At 39.9% G+C, this 13,194-nt stretch overlaps 1 protein-coding gene across 2 annotated transcripts in view; it reads left to right on the forward strand.

The window, feature by feature from the left end:
- Positions 1-13,194, forward strand: part of GAD2 (glutamate decarboxylase 2) — a 41,681-nt gene that overhangs the window by 16,012 nt on the left and 12,475 nt on the right. For both annotated transcript variants that reach the window (XM_032691593.1, XM_032691584.1), the window contains 4 exons: positions 7,026-7,105; positions 10,229-10,283; positions 11,723-11,839; positions 12,951-13,015. In XM_032691593.1, coding sequence (XP_032547484.1) covers positions 7,026-7,105; positions 10,229-10,283; positions 11,723-11,839; positions 12,951-13,015 — 317 coding nt within the window. The remainder of the gene's footprint in view (positions 1-7,025; positions 7,106-10,228; positions 10,284-11,722; positions 11,840-12,950; positions 13,016-13,194) is intronic.

A 13,194-nucleotide genomic window follows, 5' to 3' on the forward strand; every position in this document is an offset into this window, starting at 1 on the left:
CAGTCTTCTTTCATCTGCACTGGGGCAGGAGCAGTGATGTCCTTCAGGGCAGCTGCTCTGGACTGCACATGACACAAGAGACCTTGACTCAGAGGGGAAAAAGTGATGGATACCAGTTGTAAAAACCTATTTCAGTCCATCATTTCAAACACGATGAAAAATCTAAAATGAAAGTGTCCTCCTGTGTCCCAGCATATCAGCTCTAGGCTACTCTAATTGTTCAGAGGAGCAGACACCTTGTCTAAAAGGCAAGGCCTGTTGAATTTTAGCCCATTACCTGTTGTGATTTTGATCTGTCCAACTAGCACTGTCTTACACAGTATCCAACAGTAGCTGGGAACAGCATGGAGCAGGGATTACACCTAATGGGCAAAAGGACAGAATCACCCTACCCTGAGGAGGAAAAGGGTGCAGAGGGGGAAAGTTTAGCTGTAGAGAACTAAGTGGGTTCAGGTTACAAAACAGCCTTTGACCTTTTTAATTGATAGGAGGAAAATAGCTTAAAGAGACTTATAGCATTTCTGTGAACTTGATGATTAATTAGGGGCTGTATGGGCTCAATCCACAGTTCAGAGAATGAAAAAAAGGCTGGGCATAATTGGAAAGACATGGAAATTTTTTTGTCTCCTCTGTTCTCCAACCCAGCAAGACCATGTCCATGTAGTTCACATCAGCTTTCTTCCTTTCCCACTCCTCTAGGAATCCCATAAGTAGGAACATCTTGTCAGGTGCTCGGGAAATAGTAACATAATTCCTATCATAGGTTTGGAAAAGAAAATGCAGAGTAAGAACTGGCAGGTAATTGAGTCTCATCTGACAATAAGGAGTCTCTTCACTGAGTTAGAGACCCAAGAGGATACAGAAGAGGCTCTCCTTGCCTCTGGCATTTCCCCGTCTGCATTGCTCTTGTCATCTAGCTACTGCTGGAGGCTTCGCTAGGAGTGCAGCTCTGGCATCTACCAACTGAAGGGAGGGTCTGTTGGCTGTTCAGGTATCAGTGTCATAGAGAGCTGGACACACTCGGAGGGACCTCATCCTCTGGGAGAAGTGACTTGTCTGTGGAGGTAGGGGAGCACCCTCCTGGGAATAGTGCACTGAGTATCCGCACAGCAACTAGATCACAGGAGGCAGTTCGCAATAAATAACCTCTTCAGCTTCTTGCGTGCTGATTTCCCCTTGTGGATAAGCCCTGTTAGTTGCAGGGAATGCATCAAACTACACCACCATCTGTGGGAGAAGAGTGGCTTTGGCAAAGGTTTTACCTTAACAGTTTTCTGAAAACTATTATGGAGCTTCTTTGTGCTGATGCAGAAGGAAATTAAAAAATTACTTCTGTCCCTAAAGATACAGCTTAGAAGACCTCCATTTTACACAGGCTATGGAAGATTTTGATTTGGTTTCTCTGTAGAAGGAACAAAAATTTGATCTCTAATCCTACCACTTCCATGGTGCGTAGTGTTACCCTCTGGCCAGACAACTTAGGAGACAGTTTGCGGAACTGCCACCTGCCAGAAGCAGTCCAGGGGGTGTTGCGTGTGGTGTGGCTTCCAGAGAAAGATCTGAGCAGCCTAGAGATCGTGTTTTCTATTTGGCAGATGGATTATGAAGCTGTAAGTTATACTTATGAATATACAGAGTAAACAGGAATTAGTTTTGTTTCCACCTAAGGAAACTAAAAATCAAACTGAAAGATCCACACATTTTTTCTTTGCATTACATATTGCATAATAACTAGAAAAGTATTTTTGATGGTATTTGAAGCCGGGGTAAACAGTGAAAATTTGTTCTTATTTGAGGAACAGCTTAATTCAAGTAGCGCCATTCAAATAAAAGTAAACCATTTTCCAGAAAAGTAGTGTTCTAGGGCAGTCTATCCCAAAGGGGAAATTTGTCATTTGGGTCTAATCCTTCATCTGCTCAACATCTCGTGGCTTTTACACTGCCACAGGATCATCCTGAACTCAGTGCAACGTTTCTTACCACACATAATGCTGCAAAACTGTCCACACTGGAAAAAAACCAAGTGAGTCTTCCTGGATTAGAAAAGCAGTTTGAAGTTATATATTTCAAAAATGCCAAAGATGTAAATACTAGTATGTTCAAAAGCATTATTATCCTAATTTCTCTCCTGATATTAACAAATAACTTTAAAAAGTGAATAGCAGTAGCTAAAGGAAACAATAGCAAATATATGTCTCACTAGAGTGTGTTTACAATTGGGATAAGACACAGTATACCCTTTTTGTAGGTAATGGAAGGAGAAGCTGTAGCTTAAAATTAGATAATAAAGATAGAATTCATGTCACTTAATGTTAATCACCCAAAGTGTAAACATTTAATCTGAGTTAGTCTATACACTTTTAATAGCCAATAAAAAAAGAGCAAGATCTGCAGAAGACAACTCATCTAAGTCTAAAATGGGTGCTAAAGCCTCCAAAGTGCAATGCCTTCTGGAGGGACATTTTCTTCCCCACTCTTGAGGGAGCTTGGACCAGCCACACATTTTTAGATTATTAAAGTTAAGAGAGAAGTATCCCAGCCTGCACATCCAGGAATTCCACGTTGTTGAAAGCCGAGGAGATGTGAAGAGGAAAGTGTGTTCACCTCCTTTGCTGGTGAATAGATGATGGGATGAGGCTGGGGGTCCAGGTCTTCTGGGCACCAGCCTGCCAGCAATCAAGCCTGCAGACTTTGGAGGGGATTCAGCTGCGGGATGGCTCATCTTGCTCAGCATTTGGGAACTGATAAGATACCTCCACAAAGCTCATACCACTCTGGATTTGTATAAACAAGGAGTAACAGCAGTCTGAAAAACCAGCTGTGCCCTTTGGGGCTCATGGCATTAGGATGGTTCTTCCTGACAGCTTTAACCATGCCAGATGATGAGAAGGTAATTTTGCAAGGTATAAAAACAGAAGCATCTGTATATTGAAGCACTGTTCATTTAAGATAACAGTGCCATACTTTTCAGTATCATAATATTTTTAATTATTCTAATTCCTCCTTTTTCCAAAAGGTCTATTCATTCTTGCACCTGTAATACATTTACACTCTATTTTTACCCTTCACAGCTAACTATGAAAAAATGGCTATCAGGCAAACAAGGCTATACCTAAGAGTATTTGAAATTTTAGAAAAAAGGAAAATTACCCTGGCTGAGAATCACCAATTTTTTTTTTCTGTTGAATAATATGCTTTTGTCACTAATATTGGCTAATATTCTATATCTTCTCCTTCACTGCTGAATTTCAGCCACATTTCTTTTCAGAAAGAAGTTAAGCTCCTCTCTATGGGGGACATATTTGTAGTCTTCCATGCACCCTTTTGCAGTGCATGAGGGGAGGGAGGGAGTAAGCCAGGAAACCAAAGTGACAGCGTGTTTCCACCTGCATGTCCTCCTCTCTCTGGTAGGCACAGGACAGTGCTGAAACTCTGGACCTGCCAGCTTCTCCAAGCCTGATTTTTCCTTCAAGACTGGTGTCAGGCCATATGCCCCTGTCTGCCCTTTGTTACCCTGGTTCTCCCACTGTAAGACTTCATACCTGTGTAACTCTCACACGGCTCTGTTGTGAAAGATAGTGTTCAAGCTCACTTCTTTGCACGGCTGGAAAGTCTGAAGTCCCTGTATCCTCAAAGGGGGTCACATTTAATGTCCTTCCTTGTTAGCCCAGTTGAATCATCTCTCAGTAGTTCTGCCTAATCAGGTTTATTTTGGCAAACCTTTTCTTCTCTTTGACCTTTATCTTTTTCTATGTTTACCATTATAATTACACAGGCAACGAAATTTTCAGCATCATCATAGGAATATTAAACCAAAGTTTAATGTCTATGGTTAGGAAAGTTTTCTTTGCTCTTACAACTATATTTTTTCTATTTTACTTTCATCCTGGCTCTTTCAGAGCTTTTAAAGCAATTGGAGTAATTCCTCTGGTGTTATTCTAAGACATGAAAACATAACAGCAGTCATATATCTTTGACTGTATACACAGATAAAGTAATTTCGTATTCAGAATTTGTCTAGAAATTGTAATTGCATTTGCCCTTCTGTGCACAGACTTCTGTATTTCTTCCCAATTTATCCCTAAACCAATTTGGTTCCTGACCACTGAATTCCCTTTAGTCTGTAAAAAGCCTTCAGGCAACTGAGCTATCAACACTACATTCTTTTTTTTTGTCCCTTGTGCTGTTTTAGCAGTGCCATGAGACTTCTCAGAGCGGCAGCTGAGCTTGGCCATATTCCAGTGGATGCCTTTGAGCGCATGGGCTTAATTTTCTTCCTCATAGTAAACCATTCAAATCTGTATTTTCTTTTTAAGGCACTTTGAATAGTTCTGTTTTCTAATAGAAAAAAAATTGCAATAGTAAATCTTTTTTAACTAGTGTGGAATAAGGAGCAAAATTAATTAATGTAATGTCATTGACTCAAAACCCAGTGAAATATATCTGTGACTCTTCACTCCTAAATCTGTGCCTGCATTTTTGTATTACACTAACCAGTATGTGCACATCAGTTTGTGTAATACATAAATTAAAAACAGATTAAATTTTTTTAAGTGTATAAATTCAATTCTCACTTCATATAGCACATCTATGAACTGTCATTATACTGGTGATATTCTAGCTCTGTTTCTGTTTCTGCAAAGTTCAAAGATACCTTCCTAAAATTGGGAATTTTTCATGAGCCTTCTCCTGCCAGTAGCCTTCTCATGGCCTCTCCTCCTCCCTGCTCTCACAGAGTTGCACTGCTGCCCCATAGGGCTCGGAAGAGCCTTCCCAAGGCTGGGAAGAGCCTTCAACATTTAGAGGTTTGTGAATTGATCACAATCCAAGCCTTCGTCTACAGTGCATTTGTACTGGGAAAAAGTCCACTGCATTTAGTGAAGGTGATGAAGCTCATGGAAATATGTTTGTCCAGAAATTCAATTTTATGAAATAAATAATGTCCCATGAAAAATACCAGTGTGATGGCTGAGCTGTGATATTCAATGCATAAATACTTCCTAGCATCTTGTGACTCACAACTAGAAAAACAACAGGGCAAACTCCTTCTCTGATGTGAACATATCACTGATCAGTGGTTTTAATAGGCTGGACAATACCATAGTGTTAAAATCAAACGTGTAGTGTCGAGAGTGCTGGTGGCTGCAGATGCTGTACACTTCTTACTCTCACAGACAGCAGACAGCACAGGACTTGGTCCATAGAGAAAGGGTAGAAACCTCTTCACCTGTTGTCATTCAGCACCCACTCGAAACCAACCACCCTTATGCTGGATAAATCCTCACCTGGAGGTACCTCTTTCCCCCAGAATGCAGAGGAAGCCTACTTGATGACGTAAACTTGGTTAGGCTAGCTGCAATGAACCCAGTCGAATACAGCAAAACACTTAAGCACAAGCCTAAATCCCCTGTAGCTCATCTGAGTGATGAGTATGCGTTTCACTCGGTCATCATTTAGGCAGAAGTCAGTCCAAACTGCGGATGTTACATTTCAGAATGTGCTTAGTTCAGGGACTGGGGTGGTTTGCTGTACTAGGGCCTTAAAGCTGATTTTACATCTAGGCAACGCGTTCAATGGCTGCTCAGTACACATTGTTGGTTAAACTGCAGCCATGTCCCATGTACCAACACACTGCATTTAAAAAATGAATGTAGTGTGAAAAATATTTACCTGAGAAAGTATTTTCAAATTGTCCATGCATCATCAGTGAATCTTGGCTCAAGAGAAATCTGAAAAAAGGAATTTGGAGTGGAAACTCTTATGCAACCTTAACCATAGCAGTCAAGACTCAATCAAAATTGCTCCTTGAGCAATTTTTTAAACACAGAGGTTTTTCCTTATTAAGTTGAATGTGCATGTTGCGGTTCTACTCTTCTTCTTCTTTCATTAAGTTGGCTTAGAATTTATTTTCATTCTCAAAGTGTTCATTATGTATGGAGCCCTTTAGTATGCAGTGAAATCCCTCTGACTTCAAGACCTTTAAGTGGAACACACATATGTAACCATTGTATTAATCTCTTTCCCTTCAGCTCTGCCACTTGCATTACTGTTGAAGCCAAATACTCCCTTGACAAAGCATTAGTGATTACTTCTCTGCTTTGTAGTCTTCTACAAACTAGGTCTTCCTTTCTTCTTTAACATTGTGGACACTTAAAAAACCTTGTTAGGTTTTTATGTTCTTGATCTTTTTTATAGTGTTACGTCCTAAGCTAATGGTACTGCAGTGTACATGAAGAATTTCCATTTTTTAAAGTTTAATAATCTGTAGTTAAAATTACTTTGGACAGTATCGTTAACAGCTGGGTTGGAGTTAATACAAAATCAGATTCTTGGGAGTATAATTTGATGTAAAACTATTTCATTATCATTTAAATTAGAATTATAAACCAACATTGGCTCAGGAGTTAAGTCCTGTGAGTGAGAGAAAATTAGGTTAACTTGCACTCTGGTATGTAACTTCCACGTTGTATTCTGTACATACAGATTAACTAATAGTCTTATTAATAGACCTGTTCTGATTTTAAACTGAAGTTTAAAGCTGTGTTTATTAGTAGGAGTTATTACTAGCTTTCGCTGGCATGAGATCACAATTAGGCTTACCATCTTAATTTCTCTCAGTATATTGTTTGGCATAAAGTTACATAATAACACATCACTCTGGACATCACAAACTGGGTTCCCTGGGGACGAATATTTTGTATCAGTAAATCAAAATCACAGCTGAATCCATACAAGCAGTAGAAGCTGCAGTTATGCGTCAAGGACAGAATTTGAGTCCATCATTGGCCACAACTGTGTATTTAATGTTCCAGGAGTAAATTCAGATTAGAGTGATTGCTGTTTCTCAGTTGACAGTAGTGAGCTGACACAAAACCTCAGATTAAAGTGATCAGTTTCCAAAAAGGCTATGAATGGAATTATTGCCTGTGTGGGACTTCTTGCTGAAGGGCTTGCAAGAGGATCATGGTTTATATTAAATTAGATAAATAATAATCAAATTAATAAATAATAAATGTATTTTTCAGAGCCACTTCTCTGTGAAGAAAGGAGCTGCAGCCTTGGGTATTGGTACAGATAGTGTGATTTTGATTAGATGTGATGAAAGGTAAGTGAAGATGTCAAATACAGTCAGTACTATGTACTTCTTGTCAGTACATAGAAGAAGATCGTCAGGTGCTCAGCTCAGAGAGCATATAGGATGTGCTCAGCAGTTGGTATAATTTTTTATAACTTTGTCATCTTCAGCAACCTCACACTAATTTCTCCCGTTGGAGGAACTGACTCTGTCAGTAGCTTCTTCATGAATTAGTTTTTGGAGTTCATCAAAAATGTTACAAGTTCCTTCCTCAGGGCTCTCTGATACTCCTTTTTATTTCATCCTGAGGTGAAACAATATCAAGCTAACATCCTTCTTTACATGTTGTGCTAAGATACCAGGAGGAATCTTTTTTTTGGTCAAAACAGGGCATTTAGAGACTCTCACATTTTGATCCATTAAAATGAGGAGAAGTGGGCCTTTTTTATGAGTATATTATTTAGGAGGATTTGCCAATGCTTCATTTCTATTGCTTCATGCCCCCTCCATTTTTCACAGCTGGACTGCATTTCCCTCAGTGCCCTTGATGGGGACACACTTGCAATGAGATGTGAAGAGAAGGGTCTTGGGAGCATTGTGGGCAGCATAAGCCAAGGAGGATGATGGACCCTGGAAAGGAGTAGCAGAGCAGGAAACTAATCTACAGGTGTCACATAGGCTCCCAAAAACCAGGGGTAGATAACTTCATTCTTAACACACCCAAATAAAATGTTTCAATTCTCTATGAAAATCCACTTTACAAAATCAGCATCTTCTGATGATGATTTTCAGTTTTAAGGAAAAAATTTTCTATGGGACAAAAATTAATAGAACAATCCATATTGATTCTACTGAGAGTCTTTTCAATAGAAAATGCTATTTGAGTCCATCATTGTTATAAGGTACTGAATTGCTTATGTCTCTAGCATAAGGTTTTGCTGCTATCAAAATTCTCTGCTCCCACATTAAAAAAAGCACCAACTAAGCAATTCATAATGCTAATCGCAGTGCCTGCATATTGACTTGTGGACTTGTTATCTCTGTTAACAAAAGACTGAGCACACCTTGAAGAGGATTTAATAACAACGTCAAAACAACCAACACACATCAAAATAAACCTCCAGTTATTTCTATTCACTAAAGACAAACGTGGATCAATGAAGTCGTGTCTTCCTTTTCTTCTTGTGCAAATTCAGCATGAAGGTTTTCTGTGAAAACCACAATACTTACCCTGCCCACACTGAAGTAAACAGCAGGATTATTGCATGTGTCACCAAATCCCAGCAGATACCACAGGGACAGAGCAGATTGTTTGCACAGGATGTGGGCTGGTGTGGTTGAGATGACCCTCTGTGAAGATGTGTACCTGTGGACAGGCAAAGGAGCAGCATGAGATCTTTTTGATGTTTCCAGCATGAACAAACATACTTCCTGGTGGCTCTTTCCCATCCCGACCCACACCTGCCAAGTTTGCCTGATTTACTGGTAAAGCCTGACATTACTTGAGCATTGCACTGTCTTGTCTATGAATTCCTGCATGTACTCAGTGAGACCAGGGGCTGGATAATCACTTGTCTTGGTAAAAAAATTTTGGGTAACGAAAGCAACTGCCAAGTTCTGTGTGTGTTTCTATGCACAAGCTAACTAAATTAGAAACTATTAAAGACCAACAACATCTGAATTATATTTTGAGGAGGAACTCATTGCCTTCCTTTGGCATAGTTTTATTTTCTTTATTCCACTAACGATCCCAAAAACAGTTTTTGAGCACCAGGCAACTACTGCTTTTCTCTGAACATGTACACATGTCTGGGGGGAACTCACAGTGAGTTGAGTACTCTTTAGACCTTTCTTTGAATTTCTGCAAGAAAAATCAGGGCTAATTTTTAGGTTTGTAGAGCTTTTTATTTTCAGTTATTCTTTCGATGTTTTAGTGCTTTGAATAAGCAGGAGAGATTTTGCAAAAAACTCGGCAGTACAAACCTATTTCTACTTAAATATCATCTTATTGTAGGCTGTGTAAGGCTGAAAACTTAGAAAACCAACAGCATCTTATCATAATAAATTAATAATTAAAAAAAATTTACATGCATCCAAATATAATGAAAACAGTTCAGGGTTTTTGTGCAAAATCAAACTAAAAGTAATGGTTTCATTAGTTTCCTTGTAACTACTGTTTTGAGCTTTAGTAAAGGTTGTTCCTTTTTTATAGCAAAAGGAAATCAGGGCTTAATGAAAGAAAAAATCTGAAGAAGTCTTTAAAAATTGATATTAATCTAAATGTATGACACTCAAAGCCAGTGAAGACTATTTCTGTACTGTGGAAAGCTATTGTGTTTGTATTGCTGTTATTCATACTGTCTCTTCTTTGATAGTCTTTCTTGTGTCTAAAGCAAAGAAAACTTTAACCTCAATATCAGTATCAACACTGTTTTTGTCTTATTATACCTAATTCATTTGAAGGATTTCCTAAATTAGCCTTCAAGCCTTATACCACTGAGTCTGAATTTGAGGTAGATGGATCATACTAGAGGTGTTACAAATACAGACAATGCAAAGAGCCTGACAGTGCATTTAATGAGTCTAGGCTGGTAGCTTCTCTCACACCCTGCTTCAGGCAAATGCAAACATGTGATGCACTAAACCATAGTATAATCACCCTGAAACAAGTTCACCCCTGGGATGGAAACACAGAGACAACTGTTTACAGCACAGCTGAGTTGTACTGCTCGTGGCCATGCAGCTCAGCTGGCGTTTTCTGTGCCTGCTGAGAGGGGACTGTGGGATTTGGCACCCGGCAGACTTCTTGGGATGCTGGGCTGAACCTGTCCCTGGGAGCCTGGAGCTTATTCCCAGGACTGTAACATCAGACAGGAACAGAAGGCTCCATGGAGCAGCATCAGTCTTTAATGGCAGTGGCCATGAGATAACTTCTCTCAGTTACCATCACCATATTTATGCAAATATATTGACTAAATAATTAGGATAAAAACTAAGACTAGTGGACAGAGCCTTTCTGTGCTCTTCATTGCTACATAACCCTTGGGCAAAAAAGTCACTTTGCTCCTTCTTTGGGTTTCCTGTTAAGTGAAGAAGTAACAGCAGAAGCTGATTTCAAGATCGAATTACTGATACAACTCTCTCTTGCTCCAGAGGGAAAATGATCCCATCAGACCTTGAAAGAAGAATTGTTGAAGCCAAACAAAAAGTAAGTTTACCTGCTTTTCTTCTTCCAAAGAAGAAAAAAAGCCAAGAATGGTACAGCTAGTTGCTTTGCTTTCCTTTATAAAACAACACAGGCTTGCCCACTAAGTTTTTATTTATTTCTCAGAAATGTAGCCTGCCAATTAATGAGGCAAGAGTTGCTGAGAAAATAGGTTTAGAGCTACATCATAATGTCCATTTGGCTTTCTTTTTATATGTCATTCTACTTAACATCCTCCTTTTTTTATATTATCAGCCTATGATGTAGTTTCTCAGCTGAATATTGTCAAAAACAGAGTAATCATTTCGGGGAATTTGTTATATTGTAATGCATTGAAAATACTCCTCATGGACTCACCAAATGAATTGAAAATAAATTAAAATCCACACATCTCTAAATATGCACTACTTTTGTATGTGTTTGTTAACAGAAGCTAGAATTAAAACATCAAATTAAAGTATGCAATGAACTCAGCCCTATGCTTTCAGCATTTATGTAAATACTCATTAGGCACACAGCAGTCAAAGCTCATCAATAACACAGGTCTTCATTAAAAGCTCACTTTTTCCAAGAAAGGCAATACAGTAGATTAAAAAATAAGGAAAAATGACAATAGATGTCCAGCCAAACCCATGGACTATTGTAGAAGGAAGGTTAGACCTTTTGGATGGTTTAAGCTCCAGTTATGCAAAAAAAAAAAGGTAACCACTCTTGACCTCCGAGTACTCCATATGAAATCAACACAACTACAGATGAAATTAAAATGAAACACTGGTATAAATTTTGGCAGACCCCAGACCTCATAGTGCAAAAGTGATGGACAGTGAGTGCTCTGCTGTGAGGCACAGCGTGTAGCAGAGGGAATCCAAGAGATGGTCCCTGGCCTCTGTGGAGGCTGCTGTCTTTGCCTTCCTCATACTGTCTCCCTGCTCTGCAGGAGGGATGGGGCTGGAAGTGAGCCCCACAACTCCCCTGTCCACTGCCCCAGGAGACACCCACATGCACAGTGTTCCCACTGACAAAACTGGGACACCATATGTCCAGGCACTTGCTGGGATAATTCCAGTGCAGCCCAGGGCACAGTCCACTAAAAATGTTTCTCTCACTGTGGTGCCTGGGTGAGGTTTGTCTGTGCCCTGCAGCACAGACTTTTTTGTTTCAGGCAGGTGGCGTAGAGCAGAATTGTTCTGTTGAGCCCTTACCTGTCTCATGCATCCTACTAAATGGAGGATGCTGGTTTGGAAGTTTGCTGCCACCTTAAGGTAGAAACTAAAATATCGCTGACATCTGAACTTGGAGAAAACCAGTCCTAACATAGCAGGGATGCCCTCCGGGAGACTCTTGTGGGCTCACTGTGAGGGCAGCACAAGGGGAGCTGGGGCTGCTGCAGGCTGAGGGGGCTGCAGCACTCTGACCATGCAAACCTCTCTGCTTTCTTGCAGGGATTTGTTCCTTTTCTGGTGAGTGCAACAGCTGGGACAACAGTGTACGGGGCATTCGATCCTCTCATAGCTATTGCAGACATCTGCAAGAAATACAAAATTTGGATGCATGTGGATGTAAGTACCATCTTTCATAGAGGGCTGGATTACACGGTGTATTAGCATTAATTTTGAACAGTGTCATCTTGTACAAAATCCATTGTGTTTGGGTTCTGTAATTAAGTCTAACATCCAAACACTGACTTTCCACTCTTCTGAAAGACTCAGGTCAGAGGGATGTTCTAGGAGCTGTGACTGTAGTTGTACTTCTAGCAACTGGGACATTTAAAGATGACCTAGTTTGAGTGCTTTTGGCTTTCAGCTTTATCTCTAAATGCCATTAGTAAAGAAATACATAAGAACCATACTGAGCACTGGCTCAGCTTCTGCAGCAGCTGCAAAATAAATACATAAGGAAAAGTCTACGTTTGTCTGGAATAAAGTACTGCAAATTGCTGATCAGGTTAATGCAAATGCTAGGGAATTTTATCAGATTGGCTACTTAGCTTTATCTGGGCTCTTGCCAAGAAATCTTTCTGAAGGATCATCTTTCAGCCCTAGAATGACTTCTGTGTCATTTTTGCAAATCTTTTCTCCAAAGAGGCTTGGTAATTGACTTTGCATAGGGCTGAATATCTTGCTTTTGGATTACTGTGTCAGCCAAAATCAGTCCAATTCAAAGGAAGAATTTGTATTTACCTTAAATACTTCTCAGTTGCATGAAACGCCTGCTTGTCCCAAATTTCCATGAAGAAAGCAAATGAGTATAGGGCAAGCAATAGTGGGTCCAAAATATGATGAAAACTCCCCAGAGCAGCTGAGATCTCAGCCTGGTTTGTTAGCACCAAGAGAAAATGCAGCTTACCCAGGAGCAGCTCTGCAAGTCGTTAATTATAGCATGGGGCAACTCGATGTGCCCTGTCAGAGGAGGTCAGAGGAGGGGCGAGTGAGGGGTTAGCAGATGATAAGAGTGGATGCCTGGTTTATGGTCTATTAACTGCTGCTTCCAAGCTACTGGAAGAAAATTGTTAGCTCAGCTAATGCCTCAGGCCCCATCTGCCTGGTCATTTTGGAATGTGCCACATCAGCAAGAAAAAAGAAAGGGTCCCAAACACAGATGTGAACACATAGATGTCATCATGGAGAAAAGCAGAGTTCTCATTAAGATAATGTGTCTCTTGCCTTCCAGGGAGCATGGGGTGGTGGGCTCCTGATGTCAAGAAAACACAAATGGAAGTTAAACGGCATTGAAAGGTATGATTTATTAGTATTAATAAAAGTCATTTATTAAATGCATTTTAACACACTTGTGATTACCATAGCAATGCCTATAAATGAAATTAAAGATCCATGTTATCTCCAAGATACAGTAGGAAGAAATCATGCAAACTGTCCTTCCAGTTGAAGTAGCATTGCTAATTGTCTTTCCTTTG

The sequence above is a fragment of the Chiroxiphia lanceolata genome, chromosome 1 (assembly GCF_009829145.1).
Source record: "Chiroxiphia lanceolata isolate bChiLan1 chromosome 1, bChiLan1.pri, whole genome shotgun sequence".
NCBI classification, from domain to species: Eukaryota; Metazoa; Chordata; class Aves; order Passeriformes; family Pipridae; genus Chiroxiphia; species Chiroxiphia lanceolata.